The following is a 16609-nucleotide window of genomic DNA, read 5'->3' as shown; positions in this document are numbered from 1 at the left end:
AGTTTACCTCCCCCCTCTCTCTCTCTCTCCCTTTCTCTAAATGCCCCTCTCTCTTTCTGTCTCTCTGCCTGTCACCCTCCCACAGGTCAGCCCAGCTCTGGCCCTCTCCTGTGTATTTAAAGTAATTGCTCATGGCAGTCAAGGTGTCTGCATAAGGGCCTGTCATAAGCAATCCACCAGTATGAGTAGGGGCCTTGTGCATGAACCTAATCCCAGTAAGTAAAGCTGAATGGATGGACAGAGAGGGTTAAGAAGTTGTACAACAGCAACCATAAAGGGAGAAGGTTGTGTGGGGTTTTAATCCCCTCAACATGAAAATGAAGTCTGGTATATTTTTTTTTTATTACTCTGAAAATAATTGCATCACTTACCTGGTGTCCATTTAAATGTATTGCAAATTTGAACAGAAATGGATAACACTTTATTTTGATAGCCTTTTTTGACTATTGATAGTTAACAGGTATTCAGGACCATGTTGACAAATAATCAGCTGACACTTTTATAAGTGTTAGTAGACTATAAGTTGTGCTTCAGTGTTCAGTGTATTTAACTACTTCTCTGTAGGTTGCGACAGCATTTTTTTAGTTGTTTGTCAGGACCATCGTATTTAAGCAAAAAACTGTACTGTAGAACAGTAGATATAATACGTGTCATCCGATTATCTCTTGACATCTGAGAGCCAAAAATAAATATCAAAATAAAGTGACACTCAGAAAAGTTCAGCAAAGGAAAACGTGCATTTACGTGTCTCCATCCACTGCTGTTTAGAGAATATTGGGAGTTAGTTCACCAAGATAAGCAGTACGTGGTGCAACATTTGCCACAGAAATATAAGAAGGGGCCACTTGTTGACGTGAATAAAGAGTGCCAAGCAAGATCAAGACCTCAGATGTTACCACAGAGGTGCCGCACTGACAGGAGTGTTGAAGAATGTCATCAGTCCACACACACACATCACATCTACTGTTTTAGCCAGTTTTCCAAGTGCAGTAAAATGTTGAAGCTGGAGTCATTTTTCAGTCATGTGACTTCCAAAAGTCACCCTTTATATGACAAACCTGTTTCCATTGAATTGATTCTCATTTACCTTTCATCAGTACGCCAACTTTTGAACCTCCATCCTTATGCTGTCTGGTCCAGTGTTTCATACAAACAGCGCTAACTGTTCATACGTACTGTACGTATGTGACTTCATCATGATCATGACAGGCCACAAATTCTAAGAAAAAAAAAGTATAAATTCTTTCAATTTCATTTCTCCTTTCCTGTTAAGGCCTGGGCTGTTTCTAACGTTTCTGGTAATTATCACCAGGCCTCCTCTTATACTTCTGTCCACTTGTGTCTAATCAGTCGACAGCCAGAAATGTAGCTTTCCACGCACAAAATGACTGTTCTCCGTATTTGTCTTGACACAGCGAGAGCTGCTTGCTGAAGTCCTTCAACACACACAGAAAATTCCTCACCCACTTACCCCACCGCCACCCTGAGTTCTGTGGCTTGTTCAGAAGGCCGACAGACAACCACAGACACAGACAAATCAATAGACAGACAGGAACTAAGGGGCCAAGCCCAAGTCAAACCTCACTGGGGCATGGCGACTCTGGTCAGACACAGCAATAAGAAGTGGAGCCCTGGCCCCTCCAGCCAGACTTGAGAGGAGACAACTTAAGTGTTTGGGAAACAGGCCCATCAATGTCAAAGCCTTTTATTGCTTTGGCTTCCTATTGCTTTTCCGTGCTTGGGGGTTAACATGAGCAAAGGCGCTGGGATGGGTTTGTCTATTATCAGTCATAACCTTGCCAATTAAGTCCATGTACATGAGGAATGACCCAAGATTAAAAGAAAGAAAAAAGAAAAGGCTGTTTTTAGTAGGTTGTGAGTGATGCCTTGTTGTGAATATTTGTCAAGATGAGTTAATTTGAATGAGTGTGTGCATGTTGCCAAGAACTATAATGACATATTACCAAGATGAAATTATATAAAAGAGTAGGGGTCTTTCCCATGGTGTGTGTGTATGTGAATGACTAAATAAAATTTAGAAAAGAAATCTCTTCAAGGATTTCACACAAAACTGTTAACACATATCTTTCCAAATTGCCATAGTAATTGCCAACTAATTGATCATTATTACTGATTGTTTCATAAGCTAATTTCACAGCACATTAATGACCAGATGCAAATGGTTCAAAGATGACTGAAGCCATAGACATAAAGGCATATAACAAAGTCTGCTTCCTTATTTAAACAGCATTGTAAAGAGTTGCAGAGAAATGGGGCAAAACACACTGGGATGGAGAAAAATTGGTCTTCACCCAAAAATAATAATGGTTCACATTCTGCACAAAGTCAGTTTTTTTTTTTCTCCAGTATTTTTGAATCTGTTATTTTTAAAAGTACTATATGTCCACAGTGCACAGCAATGTTTATGTCTCGCTATCGTTCTATCTGTCCAACCATCCACCTACATGTCTGCCCATCTATTTATTGAGACAAGGACACACACACACAGTGTGAGACAGACAGACGGCAGAGAATCAGTGAGTCTTTGGGTGCTTCATCCCAGGACGGAGTTGTGGATGGGTGCTGTTGGCTTCCGCACTTGAAAAACAGCTTGTTTTAAAGCTCTTGACAGGACTGTGAACCCCTGCTTTACACCAACATACACACTGCCCTCCACTCACCCTTGTCTGTCCTCTCCAGGTCTCAAACACGAGCCAAATCCATTCTCTTTCTTGGTCAATCTGACCAATTCCAAGCCAGTCTAAGCTTTGTGCAGAGTGGACAAACTGCATGAGGAGGCCCAAATCTGCACTAGAATAAGTGTTGGAACATTTTAAAATCAATAACACCGGACTATGGGCTGAGAAATTATTCTGGCCATTCTACTGTTGAACTTATTCTTAAAATAATATCTCTCCAGTTGAAGTTTTCTTGACTTGAGTATCCGACAAATGACAGATGGATCAAACCAAAAAAACATTCAACTGTGGTGCGATTTGCACGGAGCACACTGGCCTAAATGGAAAGTCCAGGGCAAACTTGTTATTTAGTTTTGAGGGAGCCAAATTATGCACAAACACGTTAAATTGTAGTTGTTAAGTCGTTGGAGTGTACAGTTTCATTGTGTTAAGTGCAAATTCTTTGACATTCAAACATGATTATTTTCTTCACAACTGCCCAACAACATTAATATATGAAACAGACTGATATTGACTGTAATTATTCTGTTATGGAATCTTCTCTCTTCTGCAGGAAACTGAGACCCATGTCATTCCTTTCGGGACGAGGCTGGCTGGTGAGTCAGTTATCTGATGCCTGTGTGTGTGCGTGCGTGTGCGTGTGCATTGTGTTTTTCAGGTAATGCTCATGTGATCGGGACCTAAATCTGTTTACACAATTACATTATGGGGATTAGAGTTAGGATTAGGCCAGTTAGGATTAAGCAAGTAGTAGTTATGGTTAAGGTTAGAGTAAATCTCCAGGAAAATGAACGTAAATCAATGTTATGTCCTCTGAAGTCATGGAAACCAGACTTCAGGGCTGAGATTTGAATTGTGGTTAGATTACAGTTAGGGTTAGGCATTAACTGGTTACAGTTAAGGTTCGGGATAATGCTTTGTTTAAGTGTTTACGCACTCCAAATGAATGGATGTCCTCTCTCTCTCTCTCTCTCTCTCTCTCTCCCTCTCTCTCTCTCTCTGCCTGTCATTGAAGCTGTCTTAAACCCACAGAGCCAAAGTGCCGCAGGAAAAATCTGTGCTCCTGTGTACTACAATATCCTGTTTGGATATTGTAGTACACACACACACACACACACACGTTTACACAGCTATTCTTCTTGGGACACTGCTTTGACTTGGACAGTGTAAACAAATCCTTATCCATAACCTTAACTTAAGTACAATTTGAATCTTAAAGCCTAAACTTATCCAGCTCTTCAGAAAATGAGGTTCTGCCTCATTAGGCACGTTTTTGCAGATCTGCTCTGCACAGCACAGATAATAAGGCATCAGTCCAATCAGTTATCTGTTCATTTAAATATGCATCGAGTACTGCATTCCTTAGTCTGCATGCAATCATAAAAGGTAGAAGAGAGGGTTAAGTGAATGCTCCTGTGTGCATGGCTGAGCTCTGCTTCCCGTAAGCAGACGATAAAATTACAAAAAAACAAAAACACAGGGCCTAGAGGCAGATACCTCACTTCCCAACAGAGTGCAGTGCATTTCCTGAAACTGACAACTGCTAAGAGTTGCAGTGAGGCCAGGCCAGACGTGAAAGCAACATAGCGAGGGAGAGGGAGAACAGGAGGGAAGGAGAGAGAGAATTGACCCACAGTCAGGAAAACTTTTTTGAGTGATGGAGCTTGAAATGTTACAGTTAGAACACTGTACTTGCCAGCAGGCACACACACACACACATTTGGAGCCCATGATTATGCATATTATGTATAACCACAACATCAGTATACATGTACATTAATGATATATGTAGCACAGCAGAAAACAGTTGTTTTTTTTTATGCTTACATCTGTGGTGCAACCAGTGTCAAATCTTCAGTGTGCATTAGACTGTATGAAAAAAAGAAAAGCCTGGAATTGATTTTTAAACAAGTCTGACACTAAATTCCAGCTCTTACCATGTCAGAAATATGTGACCCTGCAATTAGGTCACAGATTATAAATATCTGGGTATTAGGCTGATGACACGAATGAAAGAGCTCATGAAGATGCTTCAAATTAAACTGGTCATGTTTCTCATTAGAAAGTGTTGACTATAGTGACACTGTTTACATCCATACTGAAACCTCGAGATGCATTTTACTATAATGACAGAGTTCTGTCATTAGATCACTTTTAACATCTGTTGATGATTTGTTTGTTGTTCCTATGTTCCTGTTCTGAGTAGTTTATTTTAGAAGTAGTTGCTATTTATTGCTGTTTTTACTGTTTTGTTTTTTTATCACTACCAGTGTTGTCTGCAGTGTATTTGTTTTATTAGACGTTTTGTCATTATATTGTTATTGCTGATGCTGTGATTACCATGTATATTATATTATCCCATTAAATGCAAACTGGGGGCAGCTGTAGAGAAGCTTGGTGCTCACTCAGTTTCTTTGAATAAAATAAAATGGTTAAAAATAAAACATGGATGTAGCTACACATTCAAAGATAAAAGCTCCAGTTCAAAATCTCCCCCCAATCAACCGTTATCAACTGTTATGAGTCTGGCTGGGGCCACACCAAAGAAAAATGTTTTACATGAAAAACCTGAACACTGGTGGACCACAGAAAGAAAAAAACACTGCAGGAAATGTGTGGTTTTGTCAATTATTTTCATGCATCCCTCCTTTTCTCATTCTTTCTGTGCTACAGAACAGAAAAGTGGAAAAGAAACATAATGAGTTGCAGGCAGAGAGAGGTTGACCGGGGTAGCAGCAGTGATACTAGTGGTGGTGGTGGTGGTGTTGATAGTTTTGGTAATGGGCACACCCGACTGCAGACACCAAACTCATGAAAACACCCTGATAATTAAGGACATTTCCACTTGAGCTCAACCCTACACTTACCATTTCCTTCTTACTCTCTGTGGAAAACCAGCAGAGGCTGGATTATTAAATCTGCATTGGAAAAAAGAAAAAAGCTGAAAAAAAAAAAAGAGAGAGTTTTGTTTGTGATTTTAAGTCGCCTGACAGTCAAGTGAAGAGGGTGGAAGAGTAATGTTGCAACAGCACAGCCTGCTGGTCAGAGAGGAGAGTGTGTGTACTGCTCGGCTCCCCTCCTCCACTTTTTTGCAGGACTGCTGACATTGAGCTTTTTGTTTTTACGCTGGTGTGTTATCTAGTACTCAAACACACACACAAAAAAAAGGCATTTGCTAATATTTAGCTATTAGATAAACACACAATGCGTACTCAAAAATAAAAAATAAAACTTTTGATGAAATACCATTGACCTTCAAGTAGATTTGTTTATGGACACACTGTGTTTCACTGTTAAATTCTCTGTTTTATCTTTAGGTAAAAAGCTTCCGCTCTGCTCTTTTTTATTTTATTTTATACAAATAAAACCTTCAAACAGTTCTGCAAACAAATGTGTTTGTCAGGTTGCCCCAATCAGGAACACTGTAGTTGTGTTTTCTGGTTATATATTTTTACACACATTCAGGGCATGTTGTTAGACCAAACAAGCAGAAAAGCGGACTATAATTTCCACTGACATTCAAGCACTTAAAAACACATTTTATTTGATCGTTTAAAGTGTGTAGTACATTATGGCTTACTAGCATTACTTAATTATTAGTGTCAGATCATAGACGCTTTTACTCATCTCTACAAACAAAATTGGGTACTGTAAATTAAAAAAAAAAAAGAGATAATCCAGATAATCACTGTTGTCTACATTTTATTAATCTTTGATCAACTGACACCGTCTCTAACTTTACTAAAGATTTCTTTGAAAGACATTAAGAGAAAAAGTATGAAACAGACAAGACTTAACAGCACATTTGGTGAAAAAAAGAGAAGCCATTTAGACTTTCAGTATTATTAAGAAGGTTATTAGTCCCATTTAATACTACCATGGCCCCTGGGGGGGGGGTCTTTCATTATGAACTGACATGGCAGCTCTCAACAGTAGTCAAAATATACACTTGGAGAGTAAAAAGAGGTCTGTGGATAGTGTTTGAGTGAGTTGAGGGAGTGGAAGTGACAGACACATGGCCAAGGCTTACCTGTTCCCCCTTCCACGATTTACAGCTTTTCACTCCCCTGCTATAAAACATCTGTTTTCAGAAGCATTCACAGTCTTAGCTGATAACCTGTGAACTGCATCTTCATATCAGACCAAAGCGCAAAAGCAAAGTCTTATCATCTTAATTGTCTGTATTGCTTATCTTTTTCCTGCCCAAATTGTCACATGTAAGACAAACGTCCAACTCCACAACCACAGAGACACTGCGGCTGGGTTTCTCTGAGACGCAGAGAGAATTTCCAGTGTACTCCCTGTGCTGAAGCTGCATATGTGTGGGGTTGTGAAGGGTGTTGCCTATAAAAATCATGGGAAGCCTATAGTGATGGCACTGTGATAGATGCAACTGACTCGAGCACCCCGCTGTTTCTCACAGTGGTCAGAGTGATATGAAAAAGTCCTGAGGTTGAGGCTCAAAATGAAACTTTCTTTTAGAGAAACCACACTTGAATAAACTCTGCTACCAAGTATTGCCGCGGCTTCTCGAGAAAGTTATGCTTTTACTTTGTGGTCAAGCGACTTTGAAGCGATGACATTTATCAAAACATACTGAATATGATCAGGGAACATGCAGTGTTCACAGAATTAGATTTAGAAAGGCGGTGCTTGTAAGACCTATCATAGTTTTTAGACTAAAATAAGTTTGACGCCAATTTCTCTCGATCACCTTGGAGATGCCTTTACACTGTAATTGAATTGTAATTGATTTGTCACATGCTAAAATGACTAAAACTACATTTAAACAAAGCATTCAAAAGCATTTGAAATCTTGACGTTTAATGAAGAATTTCATTCCATGTTGAACTTACCATCAGTTTGTGGCTGCATTTGTGAGCGGAACAAAAATATCCTCAAGCTATACTTATTTCTGGAGTTCCTAATCATTTAATTTTGGATAATTATGTTGGTACTTTAATTTGTGCCTTTAACCCGTATTTGTTGTAATGGCTCAATTAGAACAAACATTATTAAATAAAACAAATCCAAAGAGAGCACATTAGTAAGTTATTAAGGCAGCACAACACAACATTAAATTCTCATTAATGTTGCCCTGTGGGTCTGTAACTGTTAAAAGCACTAAGGTTGAATAAAACAAACACTTGTTTTCAGTTGTTCTAAGTGTGTATCGTCAGTAAACAAAAGAATAAGCAGCAAAACGGCTTAATGAGTCATGAAAACAACTATTTCCTGTGTCATTTTTCAAATTTCCATGATTCTTTTTTACTTTAATTTATGGCATCTAGCAGCAATGAACAGAGACTGATGCCAGATAAGAAAGCTGCAATAGGTCAATGACATTTTTAACACAAATGTACCATCATATTTCATAGAATGCAATATTAAAACATATTAAATCACTCAGCAAGACAAAAAAAAACTACTATGCTGCAGGTTATGAAGCCATTTCTATTTTGGCCAGTCTAGTTGCTTCAGTGTTCCTCACACGCACTTTGGATTGCACTGTGATCCACAGCTTCAGAATGCTCACCAAACCAGCATGCAGTGATCGGCTCACTTCAATTTACCACTGTGTGCCGTACAGGCAAATTCCATTAATGCTAATATAGAGCCAAAATGGTGGTCATGATTTCCAGCCACTGAACACAGACCAGGCCATAATTTGGACGAAGCAGTGAGAGATTGTGACGATTTGACTTTTTATTTGGTCTTGAAGGTTTATTTATGCAGATCTTGTTTGCTCATTCTCCGGATTTTCCAACTTGTGGTGAGAGGCAATAAAGTGGTCATCACTGATGGTGCCTCACCATAAAACCCTCCAAGAACCAACACCGCTGAGGGCGAGTTCACTCACTCACCCCTCGTAACTGCAGCATGAGAGCCTTTATTAATGTAGAGCTACCAGTGACAAGCCTAACAAAAACCTACTCCTTAATTATGGACTTCATGAAAATGCCTTTTATTGCGCTCAGTGTGACGTAAATGCAGTAAACAATGGCTCTGGTAGATTCTCAGTTGGCACAGATAGGAGAATGTACTCTGTCTGTGGAAGAAAAGTAAAACTTCAAACACATGTACCATCTTTTATCTGTAGCATACAGCACGTTATTATCCAAATGGAATCCTTCTTTAATTTTATTTACATATTATGTAAGATTACATACAGGATCTCCAACGTTCATTGTATTTACAAAGGATAAACTGCTCAATCAAGATTGCCACTCCTGCACAATTTAACAAATGAACCTGTGCCTGCACTGTTGGGCACTTTTTAGGCTTCCACGTGTAACTTTCATAGCAAAAACGAAACACGGCAAATGACAGCGTCCAATGACTTTCAGTTCAAGTTTGAAGACGACCTGTTGTTCTTTTTGATGTTGCCTCATAACGAACAGTGACCCACATCTGAGAGCAACGCAACGCAGAACAAACACAACTCGGGGTGGGGGGGGGTTGTGCTTTGAGCGTCACAGCTGCCACCACACCAAATAATTAAATGGCACTGGTTACCAAATGAAGACAAGTTATGACAGGTTTTGACTAGATCAAACACGGACAATCCCATACTGCTTGTGAGAACAAGCCAATTCCAACTGTGTCTGAACTTTACTGCTGGCTTAAGAGCACCATTTACTCTGTTTGTATTTTGGCCAAGTCAGGGCAATTAAACAATTTCTAAAAAGCACAAGTGCGTAGAGGTAGAGCAGGGGTCAGCAAACACATAAAAAGCCCAGGGTCTGTAATGAGATTAACTTTAGAATCCCTCCACACAGAGAATATGAATCAGTGTTTGTGGCTGTTTTACTGCCCTGAGACTCTTTTTGGTCTTTTTTTTATGTTCTAGACTTTGGCAGTCGTTCAAGAAATTTGAACACAATTTGTTCTTTTCTCTTCTCGCTTTGTTTCTCTATCTTTTCATAAGGCAGCTTTTCTTGCTGCAGGGCAGGAGGCCACAGTTCTCACCCCATCCATTTGTCCGTGTGCATACAGTATGTGTGTGCCTCTCTGTGTCTTGTGCATGTGCCCACAGAGGGGCCACTGCCTCGTCTCATTTGTCATTCTAATACTTGGCAGTAAAGCCAAAAATAGTAAGAGGATTTATGAGATATATGCACATTAAATTCACTGTTGAATATTGTGCAAACGCTATAAAATAACTTCTTGGCAAATGTTTATTTTTGCAATAAACATTGAGGAAAAAAGGCTCGCAGCCGGGACAGGAAAGGGCCTGTCCCGGCTGCGAGCCTTTTTTCCTCACTGTTACCAAAATACCAAAAACATCAATATCAAGAGATGTGATTTAAAGTTAAAAAATAAAACTGATGACTGAAAATAACTTAAACTTGTTTCCCTCCTGACTGATCATTCATATGCTTAAAACGCCCCTGACTGTCATTAATAGAGTACAGTGTACAAGACGGGCATACGGAGGCCACATGGACAAAAAGTCAATTTGTTCAGAGCTCTTCACAAAAGGCGCCAGTTGCTCAGCAGAGCGGGGCCCCTACTTGAAGACAACGGACCATGATGCATGTGTCTCTGCCTGCCATCCCTCCTGTAGGGCAGCAGTGGGCTTCCATTGTTTCATGCTGGCTAGCTTGTAAGAGGGTTACTAATTAAAGAGCTGCCTGTAGGTGGCCTATGCAGGCTTTTAAAAGGTCTGAGAGGAGACATGAAGGAGGAGCAGGAGGCCAGAGTGCATGGCCACACCCAGCACGAGAAAGAGACGACTGCCTCAGGTCACAACATGACAGACGCTACTGCTCTGGTGCTACTTGACAGAGTGGAAAAAAAAGAAACGAGGGATGGGTTTCTGAGGGTGAGAGATGAGGCTCACAGCAGAGAGAAAGAGATAAGACACAATCAACACAATCAGCTAAACAAGGCCTTCCTTTGTTTGGGACCTAAAAGTGTACTTGGAAACAGTTACTCATCATCCAAGAGGTTAAAAGTCAACCAGCTTTAAAGAGGATTTAGGATCAACAGCTCAGCTGGGGGTTTGTTATGATTCCAATCAACAGTTAAGTGGTAAATCTCAGATACGTACACACTCAAAGTGCACGCACACACACACACACATTATCAAGTTACAGTAAGGTTCTCACACATTCTTATACATGTACACAATCAGGAGAAATCAATGTTTGTCCAAACTGTAACAAACTCAAGCCTCATTTACGCAGGGCCACATCAACAAACAAACAACCAAGGACGTGTTTGCAGTAAAAATAGAAGAGTTATAATAGTGGTTGTGGAACAAGTGTATGTTTTTCTGGTTTTGGATTATTACTATTTTTTATTTGAGATATTTCATAATATTCAACAAACCACAATAAGCTCAGCTACACATAAACAAACAAAGGAATAATAAAGTCTTGTCTTCGTGGAGATGTGTGTGTGTGTGTGTGTGTGTGTGTGTGTTATGGTTTAAGAGGAGCAGAAGGCATGATTGCATGTGGACACTGCCCTTCACCACTTCCTCTTCAGAAGCCCGGAGACGTCATGGCCAGCTGTATTGATGCCTGTCTCACATGTGAACACACACAACCCACACACACACACTGTGACTTTGGGGGTAGTGTGCTTGAGTAAAACCAAACAAACAGCAGAATGTGATAGTGATACCAGAAATGTGGAAGAAAAAAAAAAAATAGAAAAGCTGTTTGAACAGGCAACAATCTCAAGTGAGGAAGGAGTCCACTCAGTGCGAAAAGCAATGGAGACGGCTTCAATTCCTGAATATGAAATAACATAAAACTGATACAGTGAGCGTGATTGCAGGTTGCCTCAGGCCGTGTGGGTGGATCTGTTAGCCATCTGCAAAAATCCAGATAAGGATGCCAAATGACAGTGCTGTCCAGAGTGGCGTGACACTGGGAGCAAAACAAACCAGCTGTTATGGGAGTGCCCAGCATGGCCCAAATCTGTGCGGGGCAGTTACAGCTGAGTTATGGGCATGGCAGCACAGCACTGGATACAATTAGACACTGTCCTTTGCTGCAGATGGGAAACTCGCTCTCACACATGAAGACATTAAACACTCAGTGGTCTCACATTCACACGCAGTCAATCAGATACACCCACATACGTGAAAGAGGATGATTATAAAAAAAGCATGTAAACATGAACACATGACATGACACATGATGAATTTTTCTTTTTTTTTTTCTTAATAAATGACTGTTGAGTAATGAACTGGCAGGAAACCATGACATACTATGATGATTTAGTTGACTTTAATAATGATAATGAAACTAGTTTTGAAAGATTATAATTATACTGTTATAAGCAAACGAGCCACTAAAATGACAGGTTGTGGTTCATGTATCATATTCAGTATCCCAGCTTGTTGCCTCCACACTATAAAAGAGGAGCGCCACCTTCTGTTGGGAGAACAAATGCTACAATCCTTAGACACAAAATGTCTCTTTGCATAAATAGAGTTAGAAATTAAATAGTTGTTAATAATCAACTGCTATTAGAGATTTAAAATCTCTCTTACAGTTTTGCAACAGTTTCTAAAAATGTCAGGTTTTTTGCCAAACAAAAGACTAAACCAAATAATATTAATAAAAAAATATTGCTTTCTTGTTTATACCACTTTTCTATCCCATTTATTTTTTTAAATGATCACAATTCTTTTTTGTCTTATTTCTGTCGTTTTTTTATTTAAGTGTTGTACTGTTTTATATGTCATTATCACTACTCTTCATGTTGTGTCAGTACACAATTGCGCCTGTGTGCATATCTGTACTGTATGTGTGCACTAAATTATAATAATTAAAAAATACTAAATAATTATGTATTGTAAAATAACACTATATGCATGGACAACCAAAGTTTATTTCATATATTTCCTGAATTCTTCTCACAGTATATTCATGCTGTCCATATTGTGGATGGGCATTAATTTCACACTGTCTAGAATAGACACTTTAAGGACCAGAGTTTGGTTCAGGTTTTACAGTTTAAAGATTTAAAGTTCTTTATATGCAGAAAAAAAAAAAACATTCAGTTACATGTTTACCTAATGATTAACATTATATCTGTACATCTTTTGTTATATTGCTATAGAAGACATGTATATTATTGAAATTATTGATATTTGTATATTGCCCTACCCTTGACTAATAGGTTCCTATTGAGACAAAAGAACAGAAACACCCAAAATTAAATCTGAGACTCTACAATCACACTTTTCAGGGGTGGTGCACATATTAAATTTTAAATGATTTATATAAGAGGTTTGGGTGGTGGCTGCTATACTGTGACAGAACTGACATTTTCCATTGCGTTGTTTGAAACATCAGATAATATTAGGAATGGTGTAATGAAGATGTTGAGAAGAAAATAAAGAGAAGGAGAATAATAGTGATAGAGCCAGTGCAGTACCTTGTGGAATTAAAGTGGTGTGTGGAGAAAGAATCCTGGACCAATGCCACAAATGGGCAGGTCAAAAGACTGCAAGAGAGAGAAGAAGTATTCTGCTGCTCACAACTTGGGTTTTAATGTGTTACTGTGCATTTTGGTCGTATTGATGTTTTTATTGTAAGTTTATAGACAGGATGGTTGATCATTCATCGCACTTAAGATAAGACTAAACTAAATAAAAACAAGAAATTGGCTGTGTGATAAAAAAAAAAAAAAACATTGTGTTTGCTTTTTGCTTTCAAGAGGTCACAGAGAGCAGAAAGTACGGCAGAGGCCAGAGATGCAGTTGAGTGACAAGGGTGATTGCATATTTATAGGGCCAGCAGAGGGAAAGCAATCAAGGAAGAATGCAGTGTATGTGTATAAACATCTACAACACACACACACACACACACTCTCGTAGATACAGTGATGAAAGAACTTTGTTCTATGTTCTAACCCTCCCTAAAACAAAATAGTTTTTAAAACTAAAACTAAATGTATAGCTATTACATCAAAACAACAGAATGAATAAAAAACATGAAGAAATAAAACTGCATGTCAACACATCACAGCACTCACACTGAACCCTGCACTCAAAGCATTAGAGGATGTTGCAGCACACTACTGTATGGCAGATGTACACCGTGGATTAAGCACATCCATTATTAATGACAGTAAATAACCACATCTACAAAGCATCAGCTACATGGCGACCTTGTGTACAGTACCACTGATGTGGTGTCCGTGCAAAGTCTCGTCACCTTGCTTGTGTACAACAGATGATGGAGTGAATGTGTAAATGTGGAAGTTGATACCAGCGAGAAAAGGAATAAACATACATATTTAGGGTGAACTGTTGTTGTCGGAATCATTTCAATGCATTCACTCGAGAAGCAAAGCACATCTGAGTATAAAAGCAAGAGGCAGGAAACATCATCAGAAACTTGCAATTCACACAGAAACCAGCAGCTGTGAATTCTCAACCTCGAGGGCATGTAGCAACAAGCTTTCAATACCTTTACATGTCCTACAACCTACTGAGAGGGATTTCTTTGTCATTTCCCTCATGACTAAAGGGATAATCCCTTTTATAACACTCTGCACCTGATAAGGCCTTGGCCCTTGAGAGTCTCTTTAACCCTCAGGAGAGTTCAACAAAACAACTTAATTTAGAGACCGGCTAGAGAGGCTCTGTGGTGTTACAAAAGGCCTTTGGGTAATGCTGATGAGAAGGTTGATCAGTATAATAGGGACTGGACAAGGTCAAAGCAGGAAGATAGGATCCCAGAGAAGAGCATAGGGAAGACTTTATGGGACTTACTGATCGTTCTTGGTCACCACAGGCAGGGGAATGTCCTCACTCATGTAGTAGAGCTCATCAGTTAAGCTGTCGGCGCGCGAGATGTCCATGGAAGTGCTGCTGTCAAGATTCCTCCTCACTGAAAAGCAGAAAGATAGTTATATAATATTACATGGTGACGTTTAAATCTGCTTAACGTATACAAAAATACTGATGTACTGTGTAAATGCACAAAGTCTGAATTCTCCATTATCAAACTATTCTACATCATGTGGAACATAATTTCTTAGTTTTTTTAATTTTAATAACTAAATACTGTATTTATAGCATTTGAAAGCAAAATAAGTCGGAAAAGTCAGACATATTTAAGCATGAACGACACAAAAGCAGACACAAAGATATGAAACAAAGATACCTGGAGAGCCAGGGCAGCTCAGAGTAAAAGACGACCAAGAGTGATGAGGAGGACCTGATGCCATGCAGAAAAAAATTGCAGGAAGATAAATCAAAGAAAGGATAAAGACAAAAGAAGAAAGGAAAAATGTTACATTGAATTAACACGAAGGTTTTTAACAGTGTAAATACTCCATAAACTAACACTATAAACTTTCATTCAACAATTATCAGGAAACAACGTGCAGAACCCTAAACTGCAGTGCTCCACTTCAGGAGTGCAGCTGACTGGCTGCTGGCACAGCTAGCAAAAAAAACCCAGCAAAGAACAACATGTGAAGCAGGGTCTTGACCTGCAGTCAGACTGTCAGCACAGTCTGACGTGTCTCTCCTCCAAACCACCAATCCTCCATTGTGATAAAGAATGGAGAAGCAAATCTGCGTTCAAGAGCAGAATGACCATTCCAGTTCAAGTAAAAGCCATTCAGACTCTCTTGTTTTCCATCATCGAGTTTGTTTAACATTGTCCGGGCCAGGAGAATACACAGCAACAGCGAGAGAGACGGGGAACGAGAGGGGGTGAAAAAGTAAGACACTGAAGGCGGGGTGACCAGGGTCACCTTTAGCCCCAACCTCGGCTCAGTGAAGGAGATGTGAACTGGCTTATCGACTACACAAACAGGATATGGGTTTATGATCATGCATGTAGATTAACTGGCCCATCAGTGCAAACATGTTTTGTTGCGAGAATATGAATCCGGAAACAGAAAAGACAGAAAGAAAAAAAAAAAACGCAAAGAAAAGAAAAAAGGTTGCGAGGGAGACAGAGAGAGATGGAAACAGAGGCCGCTTCACTGAGAGATTGTCACAGACAAGGAGGGAGATGGGGCCAGACAGATAAGTGGAGCAATAAACCAGGACATTGACCAAATCAAACAATGACCAGTTTATTTCTGACCACTGGTGCTCCACAATCAACTCCACAACCCTGTCTCTGCGTGTGTCCCCGCCTCTCTTTGGTGTCCCTATCTAGGTCCCCATGGTCCCCTAGGCCCCAGCCAAGGCCAACCATTTTCCTCACCCATGGTGTTGGCAGTGCACCCAGTAAAGAAAACAAGGCCATGTCAACCCCGGACCAATGTCTCAGTCTCTCTGCTTGGCTCTGGTTTGGTCCAGTCGAGGGACAAAGGCTGAGCCAGCCGGCGAGTCTAATTAAAATACTGTCTGGGCCACATTAAAAAGACAGGCTAGCTAATGATTAACACAGAGAAGTTTTTAATGGGAGTAAAAAGAAGTAGTCAACCAGTGGAAGGGGCTGCTGGTTAGACTGTGTAGTGGTCACACATGGAACATACAGCTACATAAAAAGAGTCTTCTTTGTTGTCTGGTCTCTTTTGTTTTTGCTATAGTTTATGCCCTAACATACAAGATTAAGGAAATGAAACTTATGCACCTAAGTTATGATAGAGTTAGGAGGACTAACCTGTCTGTCTCAACATCCTGGTGATTCCTACAAAGAATGGCAAAAAAGTTGTTAAGGTGGGACTACAACGCTGCTGTTGTATATGATTAAAGCAATGGCACTTTCATCGTATGACACGTTCACCCTTTGATTTGGCCAAAAAAAAAGGGGTAAAAGTCTCCAGCGTCATAAGGGAAAATAGGGAAGCATTACAATAGGTTATTAGCTGATTCATCAACTCTGTAACACAGAAAGCCAGTCATGCAGGACAAGGTATTTATAAAATATACGAATGGATGCTGCTTACAGAACACAGAAAATGCATTTTCCAAAAGC

General features: G+C 39.7%; 1 protein-coding gene across 3 annotated transcripts in view; it reads right to left on the bottom strand.

Moving 5' to 3' along the window:
- The window catches only part of kcnq1.2 (potassium voltage-gated channel, KQT-like subfamily, member 1.2), a 141834-nt gene that overhangs the window by 99769 nt on the left and 25456 nt on the right, over nt 1-16609 (bottom strand). For 2 of the 3 annotated variants that reach the window (XM_044036366.1, XM_044036367.1), the window contains exons 12-14: nt 16295-16321; nt 14834-14887; nt 14440-14557 (exon numbers count right to left, since the gene is read on the bottom strand). In XM_044036366.1, coding sequence (XP_043892301.1) covers nt 14440-14557; nt 14834-14887; nt 16295-16321 — 199 coding nt within the window. The remainder of the gene's footprint in view (nt 1-14439; nt 14558-14833; nt 14888-16294; nt 16322-16609) is intronic. The other variant, XM_044036368.1, reaches the window with a different exon arrangement.

Source organism: Solea senegalensis, linkage group LG10 (assembly GCF_019176455.1).
Source record: "Solea senegalensis isolate Sse05_10M linkage group LG10, IFAPA_SoseM_1, whole genome shotgun sequence".
Classification (NCBI taxonomy): Eukaryota; Metazoa; Chordata; class Actinopteri; order Pleuronectiformes; family Soleidae; genus Solea; species Solea senegalensis.
Note: the sequence above shows the minus strand (reverse complement) of the source record. Positions and strands in the feature narration are given on the sequence as shown.